At 47.3% G+C, this 17,634-nt stretch overlaps 1 protein-coding gene across 1 annotated transcript; it reads left to right on the top strand.

Annotated features, from left to right (window-relative positions):
- The first annotated feature begins 1,017 nt into the window (after positions 1-1,017).
- VASH1 (vasohibin 1) lies at positions 1,018-17,452 on the top strand. Its single transcript, XM_068254501.1, has 7 exons — positions 1,018-1,427; positions 6,381-6,469; positions 9,864-9,920; positions 10,548-10,622; positions 11,463-11,844; positions 11,925-12,031; positions 16,948-17,452. The coding sequence occupies exons 1-7, from the start codon at positions 1,092-1,094 to the stop codon at positions 17,015-17,017; spliced, it is 1,116 nt and encodes a 371-aa protein (XP_068110602.1). The 5' UTR covers positions 1,018-1,091; the 3' UTR covers positions 17,018-17,452.
- Positions 17,453-17,634: the final 182 nt, after the last annotated feature.

Here is a 17,634-nt window from a genome sequence, read left to right as displayed (position 1 = left end):
AGGAACCGTAGAAAGGCATAGACAGCCCTTCTACCATTCACATCTACTGCGCTGCGCAGCAGTACGATGCGCTAGGAAGTGCTTGCATACTGCTGCCTGCATTTTGCCCGCAAGCGAAGCGCTGATGCCATCACTGTCAATGGATGGGATCAGCAGCGCAGCGGGTAGATGGCGTTCGATCGTATGCATTGTGTTCAGATCACACGCCCATTTGTGCTAGCTAGATGTGAACGAGGCCTTAAGCCCGTTCAGATCACAAATGCGGATGGCCATGCGTGCGGAACGCGTGCGGACCGCAACGCGTACGAACGCATGGCCATCCGCGTTTGTGTGCGTTGCTGATCCCATCACTGAAAAGTGAATGGGACAGCCACGCGTTTTAGCAAAATCTGCGTGCAGCATGCGTTCCCGGACCGCACAGGTCCGGAACGCATGCAGTGTGAACATCAGACATTGCACTCTATGCAATGTCTGATGTCGTGCGTATCGGCCACCTGCACGCGTTTCCAAAACGCGGCTGGAAACGCATGCAGTGTGAACGGGCCACATTGCACCAGCGTTTCGTGGCCGATTTTAAAATCGCCTGCGCTTAAAAAAAAGGCCAATAAAGCCCCTAGTGTGAACAAGCACGAAATGAGGCCTTAGAAAGCGCACTATGCAGAAAACGCACAGTTTCCGCTCTGCCGTGTGTGCTCCCAGACATAGACTTTGATGACCATCATTTCATTATAACAATTTAATACTGGTGCTCACCAACTAATGCAGGCTATGATTCTCCCATTCATAAGATATGTAAGGGGGACAACAAGTTACCTCGCCTAGGGCACCAATACTGCAGCGGCAGCCAGAAACAGCCCTGGAGGCAAGCGTGCACACTGCACTAGTGCAAGTGCAGGAGTAGGTGTGAGGGAGGGGTCAGGCGTGACGGGGAGGGGTCAGGCGTGAGGGGGGTGTCACTAGCCCCCGTGTGTGCTGAGGAGACGCTGCTTGGGGTCTGTGCTGTGGAAAGCGGACAGATCCAACACAGTCATCTCTACTCCCACATACTGTGCGCGGCGGAGGACGTCAACTCCCCCTCCCCGATTAATAATATGTACAATTTGAGTGTGACGTCAGACGGCTCCTCCTACAAACCGGAGACGGGCAGCTTTGACGTCGGTGTGGGCGGGGTGATGCGGCGTCTGGTGGCTGGGAGACTCCGCCCCCCGCGTGTGATTGGCCGGAGGGCGGGATGCGGCCGGGCGGCTCCTGACTGTTGGGGTCCCGGGATGGAGGAGGATGACGGGGGGACCCCATTCTACATCAACCGAGGGGGTCTCCCCATCCAGGAGGAGGTGTGGGAGCGGATGTGGCGCTATGTGGCCCGGATACACCCGGGGGGAGAACAGACGGTGCGGCTGATCCGAGCCCGAGACGACCTGCCGCGGGTGAGATCATCACTTCCTCCAAGGGGGGATGCTGGGGGACCGTTACCTCATCATGATGGGATGCTCAGGGGACCGTTACCTCATCATGTAGGGATGCTGGGGGGACCGTTACCTCATCATGATGGGGACACTAGTGGTACCATTATCTCATCATGGGGGGATCATTACCTCATCTTGTAGGGATGCAGTGGGTACCATTACCTCAGGATGGGGGAATGCTGGGGGGACCGTTACCTCATGATGGGGACACTAGTTGTACCATTATCTCATCATGGGGGGATCATTACCTCATCAAGTAGGGATGCTGAGGGTACCATTACCTCATCACCTGGGGACACTAGTGGTACCATTACCTCATCATGTAGGGATGCTGATGGTACCATTACCTCATCACCTGGGGACACTAGTGGCACCATTACCTAATCATGGGGGGATGCTGGGGGGACCATTACCTCATCATGGGGGGATGCGGGGCATTACCTCATCGGGGGGGATGCTGGGGGGGACCATTACCTCGTAATAGGAGAATACTTAGGATATTATTACCTCATCATGGGTTGATGCGGGGTAACATTGTCTTATCGTGGGGCATATTGGAGAGACCATTACCTCATCATGAGGGAATGCTGAGGATACCATTACCTCATTATAGGGGGATACTGGGGTGACCATTACCTCATCATAGGGGAATGTTGAGGGTACAATTACCTCAACATGGGGGTGCTGGGTATACCATTGTCTCATCATGGAGGGATTCTGAGGGTTCCATTACCTCATCACCAGGAATGCTGAGGATACCATTATTTTATCATGGGGATCGTGCTGAGGGTACCATTACCTCATCATAAAAGAATACTGAGGAGTATCATTATCATTGAGGATGCTGAGGATACTATTACTGTATTATGGTGGGATGCTGAGGGTATAATTTTTTTCTTAATGGGTGGTATGCCAAAGGTACCATTATTTCATCATTGGGGATACTGGGGGTAGCGTTGTTTTGTCATGGGGGGATGCTGGGGGTACCAATAACTTATGATGGTGGATGCTGGGGTACCATCTTTTATCCTGGAATACTGGGGGTTCCATTACCTCATCATGGTGGATGCTGGGTGTACTATTACCTTATGGAGGGATGCTGGGGGGTACCATTACCTCATCATGCTGGCATGCAGAGGGTACCCTTGTCTCATCATGCAGAGATGCTGAGGGTACCATTGTTTCATCACGGGAAGGTGCTGAGGGTACCATTCATTTCATCAAAATTGCGCTGGAAATTTTGGCGCCGCCATAGGCCATAATGGGAATTACAGCTATAGCGGCACTCAGTAAATTGGTTGACCTCAAGAGACAGTGCCCAAATTATGATAAAAACGGCAATTTGGCTACCAGCAATAGTTGACAGCCGATTTATGTCTTACCCCACAGTCCACGGCAGTGAAGGGGGAATAGTAATTAATGCCGCCAGGACTTGTGCAGGAGCAGGGTGAGCCATTTTTCGGCTTAACCCCACGCCCATATTTACTGGTACCTTAATTACATGTACACGCTCATGGTACCATTGTCTCATCATGATGGGATACTGAGGCTACCATTATTTCATCATGATGGGATACTGAGGCTACCGTTATTTCATCGTGAGGGAATAGTGAGGCTACCATTATTTCATCGTGAGGGAATAGTGAGGCTACCATTATTTCATCATGAGGGGATACTGAGGCTACCATTATTTCATCATGAGGGGATACTGAGGCTACCATTATTTCATCATGAGGGGATACTGAGGCTACCATTGTTTCATCGTGAGGGAATAGTGAGGCTACCATTATTTCATCATGAGGGGATACTGAGGCTACCATTATTTCATCGTGAGGGAATAGTGAGGCTACCATTATTTCATCGTAAGGGGATACTGAGGCTACCATTATTTCATCATGAGGGGATACTGAGGCTACCATTATTTCATCATGAGGGGATACTGAGGCTACCATTATTTCATCGTGAGGGGATACTGAGGCTACCATTATTTCATTGTGAGGGAATAGTGAGGCTAACATTATTTCATCATGAGGGGATGCTAAGGTTAATTTTTTTTTCTTCACGTGGGGGATGCCGAGGGTAACATTATTTTATCATGGGATAATACTGGGGGTACCATTGTCTCATCATGGGGGGATGCTGGCGGTACCATTATTTTATCATGCAGTGATACTGGGGGTACCATTGTTTCATCATAGGGGGATGCTGGGGGTACTATTACCTCATCATTGTGGATACTGGGTGTACCATTACCTTTTCATGCTGGAATGCTGAGGGTACCCTTGTCTCATTATGGGGGGATTCTGAGTGTAATTAATATTATTATTTAGTATTTATATAGCGCTGATATCTTCCATTAACTCATCATGGGGGGGATGCTGAGGGTACCATTACATCATCATTGTGGATACTCAGGGTACCAGTAACTTATCATGGAGGATGCTGAGGGTACAATTGTCTCATTATGGGGTGAGGCTGAGGGTACCATCGTTTCTTCATTTTGGGGGGATGCTGAGGGTACAATTGTTTCATAATGGGGATACTGCCATTTTTTTAATCATGTGGGGGATGCTGAGGGTACCATTACCTCATCAGGAGGGGTTGCCTCAGTTCATCATGGGGGATGCTGATGGTAAGTCAGGCAAAACGACACCGGAAATTTTGTCGTACCAGGCGCCGCCATAAGCCATAATGGGAATTACGACTATAGTGGTGCTTAGTAATTTGGGTGGCGTCAAGAGATGGAGCACAAATTACAATAAAAGCAGCATAATTTGCCTTCCAGAAAAATCTGGCAGCTAATTTAAGTCTTTCCCCACAGTCCGTGGTGGCTTGAAGGCGGAAAAGTAATTAACGCTGCCTCAACTTTTGCGGGAGCAAAGTGAGCTGTTTTTCGGGGGTACTGAGGGTACCATTATTTCCTCACGGGGTGGGGGGGGGGGGGCTGGGAGTACCATTATTTCATTTTGGGGGATGCTGAGGATACCATTATTTCATCATGGGGAGATACTGGAGCCTGGAGTTACCATTGTCTCATCATGAGGGAATGCAGAGGGTACCATTATCTCATCATAGGTGATATTAGGGTTACCATTACCTCTTCATGGGGAGATGCTAAGGTTACCATTACCTCATTATGAGGGGATGCTGCAGGTACCATTACTTCATTGTGGGGGGGATGCTGAGTACCATTGTCTCATCGTGGGAGGATGCTGAGGATACTATTGTCTGATCATGGGGTAATGCTGAGGGTAACATTATCATAATATTGTTTTATCATGGGGGGATGCTAAAGGTATAATCGTTTCATCAGGTGGGGATGCTGAGGGTACCATTACCTCATCACGAGGGGATGTCAAGGGTGTTATTGTCTCATCCTGTGGTAATGCTGAGGTTACCATTACCTCATTATGGGGGGATGCTGAAAGTACCATTGTATCATCAGTTAGCCGTGAAAAGTGAGCTTTCCATCCCTCTAATCAATTTTGTTGCTTTTCTCTGCACCTGCAACGTCCCTAATGCGGTTCCCAGAACTGTATTCCTGATTCTAGATTCAGCCTCACTAGAGCGCTAAACAGGGGCAATATTACGCTAGCATCACAAGTTTTTATTTCCTTTTAATTCATCCCAAAATAGTATTGCTACAGCTGCCTGGCACTAAATACTATTTATTTAACTTATTGTCAACAAGTACGCCTACGTTCCTCTACAAGTCTTCGTGCCCCCATCTGTAGCTCGTTTTGTATTTATGGTGTTAAACCATTGTTGTATGACTAAATTTTTCAACATTGAATTTCATCTGCCATTTACTTGCACATATAGCCATTCTATCAAGATCCTTCTGCAATATGTCCCTATCTTCCTGTGTGTTGATAATCCAGCACAACTTTGTATCATCTGCAAAAATAGCTACATTACTCTCTACTTCATCTACTAGGTCATTAATAAATAAATGGAAGAGTACTGGACCCAGTACCGACCCTTGTGGGACCCCACTGGTAGCAGTCAGTAGAGTAGTCTGCCGGGTGCTCCTCTCCCCATCACACCCCTGTGACCATACCAGCTTTTCGTGTACCGGGTGACGTATTGTACTGCTCCCATATTGCACTGTGTGTCCCCAGCATCATTAACCACATCAATGTACTTTGTAATTACTTATGCTCTTTTTCATGCTCACTGTTTTTATGTTTGATATATGTGTGTTTTCAATTGTCTGTTTTGACTTTTTTTCACTGCATATCTGATAGTCGCTACTGAGCAACAATTGCACATTTCTTATCACTACAGTAGTTTATTATTGAGCACACTAACAGCACCCGAGTTCTACGCCTTATGGTGCCTCATTCGTTAACACCTCAGGTGATAGCTATTATTGGTATTATTATACTGGTGTTTTCACTATGCAAATTGAATTGGTGCAATATTATATTACATTGTGATCACTGTATTTGCTGGACAGTATTATGGTATTTTTAATTGGTTTTATTGTTTTGCTACTGTGTACTTATTGTTAAAATAAAATTGTTATAATTTTGTTACAATTGAGTAGTGCTGTATATGGACTACATAGCCTTGTTTTTCTATACGTCAGGGTCCTATTACTTCCCAATGGGGGATGTGGATTGTTCAAAAACCTTATCATGGGGGGAGGGGGTGGGTGGGACATGGGGAATACCATTAGCTTATCATGGAGGTTACGGGATGCTAGTAACTCCAGGGACAGTGGTTAGTGGTGTTATGTTTCTTTAGCCCAGCTGGTAGTACAGAAGTAACACTGTTGTGGGCTGGAAAAACTATTAGAGAGCTTGAATATCCCAGAGTCACAGTCAGCCTGTCCCACAAGACTTCTTGTTCCAGCTGCATGACCCCCGCCCCCTCCTTCTGCTACACACTGACCACCCTTTTGCTTTGCAGATACCGATACCAGCAGTTCCAGTATTCAGTGCCGGATCCTCTGTCCCGGAAAGAGTGGAAGCTGTGCAGCGATATATCCGGGAACTGCAGTATCCTTTATACTGTATGTAGGGGACAATACACAATCCAATCATGCCATGAATCGTGGGAGGAGGGGCTCTGACATCACCTACATTACCCCGCCCCCCCATCCAACATTTATCAGCCATCCACTTATAGCTGAATTTAGAGGTTTACATACTCTTGGGGTCAACTCCCTTTATCACCCCTTCCTCCCGATTTTTACACTAACAAACTATACATTTAGGAGGTTGTTTAACATGTAATTTGTGCAGGAAAAAAAGTAATTCCTTTCCCACAATGTTCAGAGACTGTTTCACCTTTTATTCACCGTATAACAATTGTGGCAAGTCCTCGTTGTTTGCACCACATATTTACATACACTGGTAGTCCTCATTGTTCTCAGCACAAGTTTACATCTTAAAGAGGAACTTCAGCCTAAACAAAAATACTGTCATTAAGTTACATTCATTATGTTAATTAAAATAGATAGGTAATATAATCTCTTACCCACCCGGTTTTAAAAGAGGCAAATGTTTGATTTCATAAGGGCAGCCATCTTTTTGGTTGAAAGGAGGTGACAGGGAGCATGAGACACAGCTCCAACTGTCCTGTGTGCTGATCACCCCTCCCAATTGCTAGGCAACGTGAATAAAAACATAGGATGCTTTGCACAGCATCAAGGAAAAACCGCCCGGCAGTTTTCTTTGATGGGTGGAGCTTAGCTAAAAATGCAGCTAAAAATGATGCTTTGGTAAGAAAAACAAAGTTCTGATGCTTTGAAACTGTTAAACACCAAACCTTTTCTGCTCTGCTGAGTAGATTTTTAGTTCGGAGGTTCACTTTAAGGTAGCTATACATCTAATGATGAAGGGCAGATTTGACCAAGAGACACATCTCTCTCTGATCGCATTAGAGAGAGATCTGTCGGCTGCCCATACACCACAGGCCGATTCCCAATCCATTTAATGCTAAAATTCATCCAGAATCGGCCTTGTGATGCTGCATTCACTGGCCCTATATTGACCCCCTAATGTGTTATGTGCCCCGCGCACTATACATTACCTGTCCCCATCTGCCGCTGTCTCCTTGCTCCATACACGCGCCCTACGTGATTGCCGTATACGGGGTTGTGTGTGTGTAAGGTCACACACGTGCCCCCTCTGGCAACCACATGGGGTGCGTGTATGGACGAAGGACAGCGTCCGGAGGACAATCGGTGGACATGGACAGGTAATGTAAAGTGCACTTGGGGGGCACATTACACATTATGGGGGACCGTGCTCTGTTACCACCTCACACCTGATCGAGCAACTCAGCCCTACATCTTGCAGCATGTCTGACCAATTAATGCGACCAATTTCGGCCTGAAATTGGTCGCTTAGTTGATCGGCATGCACTTGGCGGCCCCAATTTTCATCCCATTCAGGTCCAATCGAATCGGATGGTCAATCGGCTGCCAAGTTGCCTGATGTATGGCCACCTTTAGTCTTTGTTGTTCTCAGTTAACATACACTCGTAGTCCTCACCACAAGCTTACAAACACTCGTAATTGAGGATTCAAAGGACAGTCGTACACCATACAGGATAGCAAGGTGCTGGGCCGGTACAGTCCATGCAATATAATCCAGAAGGTCCGCACACTGCATTAATAAAAGGAGGTTGTCGAGGGCCCGTTTCCACTTGTGCGGTGCGAATCGCAGCTGAAAAAATTTGCATGCGGATGTGAATTTCACATGCGGTTGTATGTGAATTTGCATGCGAGTTTGCATACGATTTTGCATGGATGACTATGTATGCAAATTTAACCATGGCAGTACCTGTGTGCTTTTCCATTGTTTCTATGCAAAATCGTATGCAAATTTGCATTAAAATTCACATACCAAAATCGCATGCAAATTTCCTATTAAATACATTGTATGCGAATCGCATAGCGGTATGCACATTCTGATGGCTCTGCCGTGCAGATTTTTTTATGCACAGAAAAACGCTCAGAAATCCTGACAAGTGGAAACAGTCTCATCCACTTGTATTGTCTATGCGAATCTGCATGTAGGAAACACATGCAGATTCACGCTAGTGGAAACGGGCTCTTAAAGGGCCACTATCGCGAAAATCATGAAATTTTAAATACATGTAAATCCATACTAACACAAAATACATTTCTTCCAGAGTAAAATGAGACATAAATGACGTTTCTCCTATGTTGTTGTCACTTACACTAGGTAGTAGAAATGTGACATTACCAACGGATTTTGGACTAGTCCATTTTCTTATAGGAGGGTTTTCTTTATTTTTAAAAGCACTTAGTGAATGGCAGTTGCTCTGTCCAACTGCCAAAAGAGTGTGCATTGAGCAGGCAGGCTGGCCAACAGCTTTGTATTAATCATTTTCAGAGAATGTCTTTATAAAGAATAAAGGCCATGCTGAGAATCCCCCATGAAGAGATGGTGTAGCCCAAAACCTGTCGGTAATGTCAGATTTCTACTACCTACTGTAAGTGACAGCAATATAGGAGAAAAGTATTTTAAATTTTAAGATTTTTGCGACAATTCCTCTTTAAACACTTCTGTTTCTTATGCTGGGATAATAAGAAATCTGACAGAACCAACAGGTTTTGGACTAGCCCATCTCCTCGTGGGGGATTCTTAGGCCCTGTTTACACTTAATCAGTTGGTAGAGTTTCTTTTTCTTCTCCATAGCAGTGCATTGGGAAAAAGATTTCAGTTAAAACGCATTTAAGAGAAACAGTGACCAACGCTGTTGTGACAAACCGTACGGAGATAGGCGGAAATACCCGATCTCTGTTGGGTCCACTCTACTACGCAGGTGACTTGCGCCTGCGCAGTAGAGCGGACCGCCAGCAATCGGGTATTTCCTCCTATCTGAGAGCGGATACTGCGCCTGCGATGGAGCCGGGAAGGTAAATATTTACATCCCCGCTGTTCGGAGGGGCACAGCAAGACCGCCGTGGGACACTGAGTCAGATTTGGAGTTGGATGATTTTTGTACCGACTCCACAGCCCTCACGACAATAGCGGCAATTTTGAATTCCGAAGGGGTGTGTTTATGTGAATGTACTGTTTATATACATGACTTACACTATGATATATTGTTACCACTCTGTCCGATACTTTGACAAAGGGGACCTGCTGTGGCCACGAAACATTTGTTGGTAGATTGAATGGACATCTGGCACGTTATGTGAATAAAAAACAACCTTTCATTCATTTAGTGTGTGGACCTTCTAGATTATATTAAATACACATGTTGTCCTCGTTGTTCTCACCACAAGTTTACATAGACTCATAGTCCTTGTTTGCACCACGAGATTACATACCTTGTAGTTCTCATTGTTCTCACCACAAGTTTACATACACTCGTAGTCCTCGTTGTTTGCATTTTCAGTAACTCTCTACCTAGATACAACCACACCGGGACCCAGTTTTTTGAGATAAAGAAGACGCGACCACTTACTGGGTGAGCTTTACTATGCAAAGGGGAGCCAGCAGCTTCACTGGTTTATCTAGAAGACACTAATAGCCATAGAAGTATTGTTGGGTACAGATTAGTGTTCCAGGGATGCCTGCAGGACATGAATGTATTGCGGAATACAAATGGGTGATGTGGGGGTGGCTGGTGGACGTGCAAGTATTGTGGCATCCATAGGGGTTATATGAGGGTGACTGGTGGACATGGAGCTATTGTGGGGTACATAGGGGTCATCTGAGGGTGACTGGTGGACATGGAGATATTGTGGGTTATATATGGGTGATCTGAGGATGACTGGTGGACATAGAGGTATGCTAGGGAACAATAGGGGTGATTTCAGGGTGACTGTTTGACATGGAGGTGTTGTGGGGTACATAGGGGTCTTCTGAAGGTAACTGGTGAACATGGATGTATTGTGGGGTACATAGGGGTCATCTGAGGGTAACTGGTGGACATGGAAGTATTGTGGGGTATATATGGGTGATCTGAGGATGACTGGTGAACATGGAGGTATTCTAGGGTACAATAGGAGTGAACTGAGGGTGAATGGTGGACATGGAGGTATTGTGGGGTACATTGGGGTGATTTATGCTGATCAGTGTTCTCATTCTGCAGGCTGATGGACCTGGCAAAAGAGATGACCAAAGAAGCCCTGCCAATCAAATGTCTAGAGGCCGTAATTCTTGCTATGTATCCTTCATCTGCTCATGTTTTGTGGTGTACTGTTTGGGGGTTCCTGTAGAAATGACATAGTATACATGTATGTGACCTGGAATGTGTGGGGGAGAGGGTGGCAGTGTGACATGGAGCGTGCGTGGGAGGTAGTGGCAGTGTGAAATGGAGTGTGTGTGTGTGGGGGGGAGAGGGTGGTAGTGTGAAATGGAGTGTGTGTGTGTGTGTGTGTGTGGAGGGGGGGGGGGGGGGGGGAGTGTCAGTGTGACATGGAGTGAATGTGGGGGGGGGGTGTGGCAGTGTAACATGGGGCGTGTGTGTAGGAGGGACTGGCAGTGTGATATGGAGTGTTGGGGGGAGTAGCAGTTTGACATGGAGTGTGTGTGTGGGGAAGCGAGTGGCAGTGTGACATGGAGTGTGTGGGGGGGAGGGAGTGGCAGTGTGACATGGAGTGTGTGCAGGGGGGAGGGAATGGCAGTGTGACATGGAGTGTGTGTGGGGGGAGGGAGTGGCAGTGACACATGGAGTGTGTGTGGGGGGGAGTGGCAGTGTGACACGGAGTGTGTGTGTGTGTGTGTGGGGGGGAGCGGTAGTGTGACACATGGAGTGTGTGTGGGGGTAATGGCAGTGTGACATGGAGTGTGTGTGTGTGTGGGGGGGGGGGGGTGTAGTGGCAGTGTGCCATGGAGTATGTGTGGGGGAAGGAGTGGCAGTGAGACGTTGGATACCGGTGGTCTGTGACACCTGGAATATGTGTATTGGGGGGGGGGGGGGGGGGGGAATAGTGGTGGTGACAGTGTATAAGTGGTCTGATCTACATGGTAGAGTCTCTGTTCTGCTCCTGAGCTCCTCCCACAGCTACCTGACCAATAGCATCTCTGGTTTGGAGCGTTTCCCCATCAGCTTCAAGACACAGTTTTCTGGAGGCTGCTTCCGCCATATTGTGCTTGGCTTGCATTGGAACGGATACTTTGGTGCAGTGGGGATCAGTCGGCGGGAAGATCTGATGTATAAACCATTTCGCCATCGAACCCTCAGTGACCTGATAGCGGATTTCCAGGATGCGTACTCTGGTTGCTGGCACACACTGCGCAAAGTGAAGATCGGCCCCTTTGTGTCACATGACCCCCACAGCGTGGAGCAGATTGACTGGAAGCAGCTGGTGTTGGATGTGCAAGAAGTGAGCGGCGAGGTTCTGCGGAGAGAGCTGGAGAGACACAGCCGGGAGATGAGACTCAGGGTAAATGAGGGCGGAGTCTCTGTGTGTGAATGTGTCATGTGATACCCTCTACTCCAATCATGTCTCTTCTCCAATCTTAGATTACCAAGGGACCCCCTTCCCCTCCCAAGGAGAGAAAACGTGATGTCACCCCTTCCCCCCAACGAGGACAGTCCAGCCCGCAGCGCCGGGAGCGTCAGGACAGGCGGTAATGTTCATTCAGGTTTTTTTTACATCAACTGTGGAAAAAGTCTTGGCCCACCAATTCTGCAGAATATTCATACAGATTACTCACTGATCTGCTATCCTTGAAGGACCAGTTTGACATCCCTGCCTTAAAGGGAACCAGAGAGGAACTGTGATAAAAAATAGAATAAGCTTTCATACATACCTGGGGCTTCCTCCAGCCCCATAAGCCCGGATCACTCCCACGCCACCATCCTCCGCATCCTGTATCTGCGGTACCGGGTCCCGTCACTTCCGGCGGACGCGGCCAATTGTCCGCATCACAGGGGCTCCCTCCATACTCGTACACATGAGGCTGCGCACAAGGCAGCCTCATGCGTATGTATATGGAGGGAGCCCCGTGTGATGTGGACAATTGGCCGCGTCTGCCGGCCGACTTGCGGCAATGACGGGACCCGGTACCGGCGGATCCAGGCAGCAGAGGACGGCGGCGTGGGAACGATCCATGCGTATGGGGCTGGAGGAAGCCCCAGGTATGTATAAAAGCCCCCCCAACGTCTCTGGTTCCCTTTAAAGGGAATCTTAAGTGAGAGCGATATAGATGTTTCCTTTCAAACAATACCAGTTGCTTGTCGGTCCTTATGATCTCTTTGGCTGCAGTAGTGGCTGAATCACACGCCTGAAACAAGCATGCAGCTAATCCAGTCTGACTTCAGTCAGAGCACCTGATCTGCATGCTTGTTCAGGGGTTGTGGCTAAAAGTATTTGAGACACAGGATTAGCAGGAGAATTCGGCAACTTGTATTATTTTAAAAGGAAACATCCCATATCCTTCTCAGTTTAGGTTCCCTTTAACATGAATCGTACTATTGATCGCAAATGTTGAATTCCACTTCAATTTACAATCGACTAGATGTTTTGTCTGATCAACTGTCTAATTTAGTAAAAAAAAATTTTACAGTGTATAGCCAGCTTACATTTCCTCAGATGGTAAAGCTGACAATTATTGGCAAGAAGCCTCCAGTTCCTGTAAATTCTTGGCCATCTAGCATGAGCTCCATGCCTGAGATCTTCCTAAAGTGGGTAAATGTTGGGGTCTGGGGACCAGGGCAGTTTATGAAACCTCTGACTCCAGGTACCCAAAATTTCTCCAACTCCTTAATTCCAACTCCACAGTCCTTGCATGGTTACGGAATGGGTACAAAAATCATCCAACTCTTCCGTTTATGAAACCAGTGACTTGGACTCCAGGTACCCAAAGATTGCTCTGACTCCTCGACTCCATAGCCCTGCTGGAGACTGTGATGGACACACCAGAATCTTTACTTGTTTCTGCTGTAGCCAATGATTTGACCGTGTTTGGGGTCATTGTCATGTTGGAAAGTCCAAGGGCATCTCCTATGCAGCTTCCGGACTGATGAGTGCAAATTGTCTTCCAAAATTTTCTGACAACACGTTGCATTCATCTTGCCATCAACTCTGACTAAATTCCTTGTGTGTAAGACAGACACCCACAAAACAAAAGAACATGCTTTACAGTAGGGATGGTGTACTTTTCATCATAGGCCTTGTTGAGTCCTCTCCAAGCATTGTGTCTATGACTGACGGAATGATGAGATAACTTTTTTAGCTCATCATTCCAAATAACGTTTTTTTCTAATAGTTTTGATGCTTGTCTAGGTACTGTTTTGTGGCATTACCATTATTGGCTTTCTTCTGGCTACTCAAACATGCAGCCCATTTTTCTTCAAGTGCCTCCTTATTGTGTATCTTGTACCATCCAAACCACTTTTCTGTAGATGAGCCTGGATGACAGCTGAAGTTATGGGGGTTTTTCTTTACATCCCTAACAATTCTGGCTGAAATTTGAGTTGGTCTACCTGACTGTGGCTTGCTGTGAACGGAACCCCTTAATTCTACTTCTTTATGCGTCTGAACACTGCTAATTGATATTCTCAATGCTTTGAATATCCTTTTAATATATCTTTTTTTCTGTTTTATAAAGTTGAACAACCTTCTCCCTCAAATCCTTTGACAGTTCTTTTGCTTTTTATATGGTTGGAATGTGCAGGTGGCAGGAGGTCAGAATCTCGCTGACCTCACACACAGATTACTATAGTTACAAGCAAACAAGTCACGGATGTGGGCAATTGCCCTCCTTAATATCCAATTAACTTGTGTGTGATAATTTCTATGTATATTATCAAACCAAAAAGGGTATATAAACCTTTCATCAAAGCCATTTGGATGCTTCCACTTAACATTATGATATTAAAAATAAACATCGTGTTATAATAAATGGCTTTGCCCAACCACTAACTGTGAATGAGAGCATTTTGGGCATGGTCAGTTGTCTTTTTATATGTTAAGGCCAGATCCCAAAGTTGGCTACTTCAAAATCTGACTGGCCAGTGTAAAAAAAACCTTAATTTCCGACTTTAGCCGACCAGAACATAACCTGACCAGAGCTGGCCAACCAAGTCGAAAGAATCGGTAAAGTTAAGTGGCAGCTGTGGTGGTGTCTGCATGACACTTGGCTCTTCTAACATCTGCACACTGCCGCCGCGTCCCGACTTCTGCTCCCCTTGTCCTCTCACTGTAACGGGGATATAGACAGGGCAGCCCCTCCCAGCAGTGAGCCTGTGGGTGGCTTTGGCTCTCCTTGCAGCCCCATGTGTTGCCAGTATTTATTGCCGTATGAAAACTTAGTGCTTAGCACACACATAACTGCTGTGTTCCTTTTTTTTTTCTCTCTGCCTGAAAGAGTTAATCAGGTATGTAAGTGGCAGTTCCTGTCTGAGTCAGGACTGGGTCAGACTACAGTGTGACCCTCACTGATAAGAAATTACAACTATAAAATGGCTGCTGAGAGCAGGAACGAGAAAAAAGGATCCATAGTTCATAGATTTTAGCTCATACTTCAATGAATGTGTGATTGAGCAAAAACAATAAAACAGAAAAAACAAAGTAGATTTAAATATAAAATAAAACTGTGCAATATCTTAAGTCATTTTTAGGAGGAGGATAGATACAATTGTTTGCTTCCTTAGTTTATTTTCACCTCAGGTGTCCTTTAACCACCCTGGCGTTCTATTAAGATCGCCAGGGCGGCTGCGGGAGGGTTTTTTTTAAATTTAAAAAAAACTATTTCATGCAGCCAACTGAAAGTTGGCTGCATGAAAGCCCACTAGAGGGCGCTCCGGAGGCGTTCTTCCGATCGCCTCCGGCGCCCAGAATAAACAAGGAAGGCCGCAATGAGCGGCCTTCCTTGTTTTGTTTAGATCGTCGCCATAGCGACGAGCGGAGTGACGTCATGGACGTCAGCCGACGTCCTGACGTCAGCCGCCTCCGATCCAGCCCTTAGCGCTGGCCGGAACTTTTTGTTCCGGCTACGCTGGGCTCAGGCGGCTGGGGGGACCCTCTTTCGCCGCTGCTCGCGGCGAATCGCCGCAGAGCGGCGGCGATCGGGCAGCACACGCGGCTGGCAAAGTGCCGGCTGCGTGTGCTGCTCTTTATTTGAACAAAATCGGCCCAGCAGGGCCTGAGCGGCAGCCATCGGCGGTGATGGACGAGCTGAGCTCGTCCATACCGCTAAGATGGTTAAAGGAACCTGGGGATGTGCAGACACTACCGCTGCTGCTGAACGTTACTGATTTTTTTTTTGTACTTGGCCGACATACATGTTCTTCAGCCGCTGGTGAGTTGGACGCAGGGCAAGCCGAAAGACTGCTCTCCCTCCTGCCGATAAACTCCCTGGTGGTGTTATACTATTTCCCCTCTGAGTTGTAGCAACTCAGAGGGAAATGCAATTCAAGGTCACCGGATCCATAAATTACTCTAGCATGGGGCACAGAGCATAGCATTGCTGTTATGATAGCGCCCAACTTTGGTGCCTGCTTCGCTTGGCCGGCCAGCTTTGGTCAGGATTTGTTCTGGATGACCAAAATCCAATTATGATCATTCTTAACCACTTCAGGATTCTGCGTACGCATAAGTACGCCCCTGAATCCTGAAGCGGTTTTCATGGAAACGGCCACTCGTACGAGCGGCCGTTCCATGTCAGTTCACGGAGGGTGTCTCCGTGAACACCCTGCAAGCCTCCGATCGCGGCTCGCAGGGTAAATGTAAACACGCGGGGAAGATCTTCCCCGCTGTTTACATACATACGGCGCTGCTGCGCAGCAGCGCCGTAGAGGAGATCGGCGATCCCCGGCCTCTGATTGGCCGGAGATCATCGGCATCTGATAGGCTGAAGCCTATCTGAGGCAGCGCAGGACGGATTTCCGTCCTGCACAGTCCATAATGAAGAGGGGAGGGAGGGAAGGAGGCAGAGGGAGGATTAGCGCTGCGGAGGGGGGCTTTGAGGAGCCCCCCCCTACTAGGCACAGCAGTGCGGCGGCGATCAGATCCCCCTAGCAGGACATCCCCCTAGAGGGGGAAAAAGGGGGGGGGGGGGGGGGAGGGAGTCTGATCGCCCTGCCTGCTATCTGATCTGTGCTGCGGGCTGAAGAGCCTCCGCAGCACAGATCATCCAAACCACCCGAAACCCGGAAGTGGTTAAGCAGCGTTTCTCAGAAAGGCCAGTATTTTACAATTTCTGCCTAGGGTACATAAACTTACGAGCACAACTGCAGCTCTCAATCTCCAGATACCATCCCACCTAGAACCTTCATTCCTCCCATGAAGTCCTCCTGTCTTGAAGGTTGGACACCTCCTCTAAGTCTCACATCTAGGACTTAGCCCCTCTTTCGAACGTTTTGCTTGTACTGTGCATTCAACTATGTGTGTATTTTGTACTTGTGTAGCTGCAGGTTGTGATTGTACTGTGCACGCACTGTCTGTATTTACAGCCACCACTATTGTATGTCTTGCATTGTGTACAATGTCACAGAAGAAACTGGTATCATAAAAAAAATTATTTTGTATTCTACCTTCTAGATCGTCTGGGGATAAACCCTGTGACCCCAAATCTCTGACGGACCTCAGTGGCTACCAGATCCGGGTGTGACCCCCAAATCTCTGACGAACCTCAGTGGCTACCAGATCCGGGTGTGACCCCCAAACCTCTGACGGACCTCAGTGGCTACCACATCCGGGTCTGACTCCCCCTCTCCCCCTTCCCCTAAGTTTCTGGATTGGAGACACTCCTCCCCCCCATCCTTTATATGTAGACCTGTGCCAAGGACAAGAGGCGGAGTTCCCAATCGTGACATTTATGGCCGGGTACATGGCCAGTCAGTGACCACTAAGGGGAGGGGGCTTCAGGTCAGTATTAACCCTTTGAAGTTTGCCTTAGTAGCGTACCACATGTGCCAGCCTATTGCCCTCGATCACTAGTAACGCCATTCTGGGCGTGGACTGTCTTTTTTTTTTGGTTATTTATCTACCCTTATTTATCCAGCACTTTTACACAGAGTCCCAATAAAGCAGCTCATCTGTCGTGGTTGCCGTATGGTTCTTATCACACCAAACACGCTTTATTTACATGTTTATTACAGCCGATTTCTTCTCCAAATGTAAAAATTCTCTAAAATTGCTTCTTATGTACAAATATTACAAACATGTCACCAGAGGGGGCATCACACATGTTCCATTTGGGAACTAAAATATAGAACTCAAAGCATT

Source organism: Hyperolius riggenbachi, chromosome 9 (genome assembly GCF_040937935.1).
Source record: "Hyperolius riggenbachi isolate aHypRig1 chromosome 9, aHypRig1.pri, whole genome shotgun sequence".
Taxonomy (NCBI): domain Eukaryota; kingdom Metazoa; phylum Chordata; class Amphibia; order Anura; family Hyperoliidae; genus Hyperolius; species Hyperolius riggenbachi.
The sequence above is the reverse complement of the archived record's forward strand: the minus strand, read 5'-3'. Positions and strand labels throughout refer to the sequence as shown.

Bases quoted from the DNA above. Each gene is read 5' to 3' on its own strand.
- VASH1 (XM_068254501.1), top strand. From the start codon at position 1,092: ATGTACAATTTGAGTGTGACGTCAGACGGCTCCTCCTACAAACCGGAG. The intron at 1,428-6,380 runs GTGAGATCATCA...TTTGCTTTGCAG, and splicing joins CCCGAGACGACCTGCCGCGG to ATACCGATACCAGCAGTTCC. The intron at 10,623-11,462 runs GTATCCTTCATC...CTCCTCCCACAG, and splicing joins GAGGCCGTAATTCTTGCTAT to CTACCTGACCAATAGCATCT.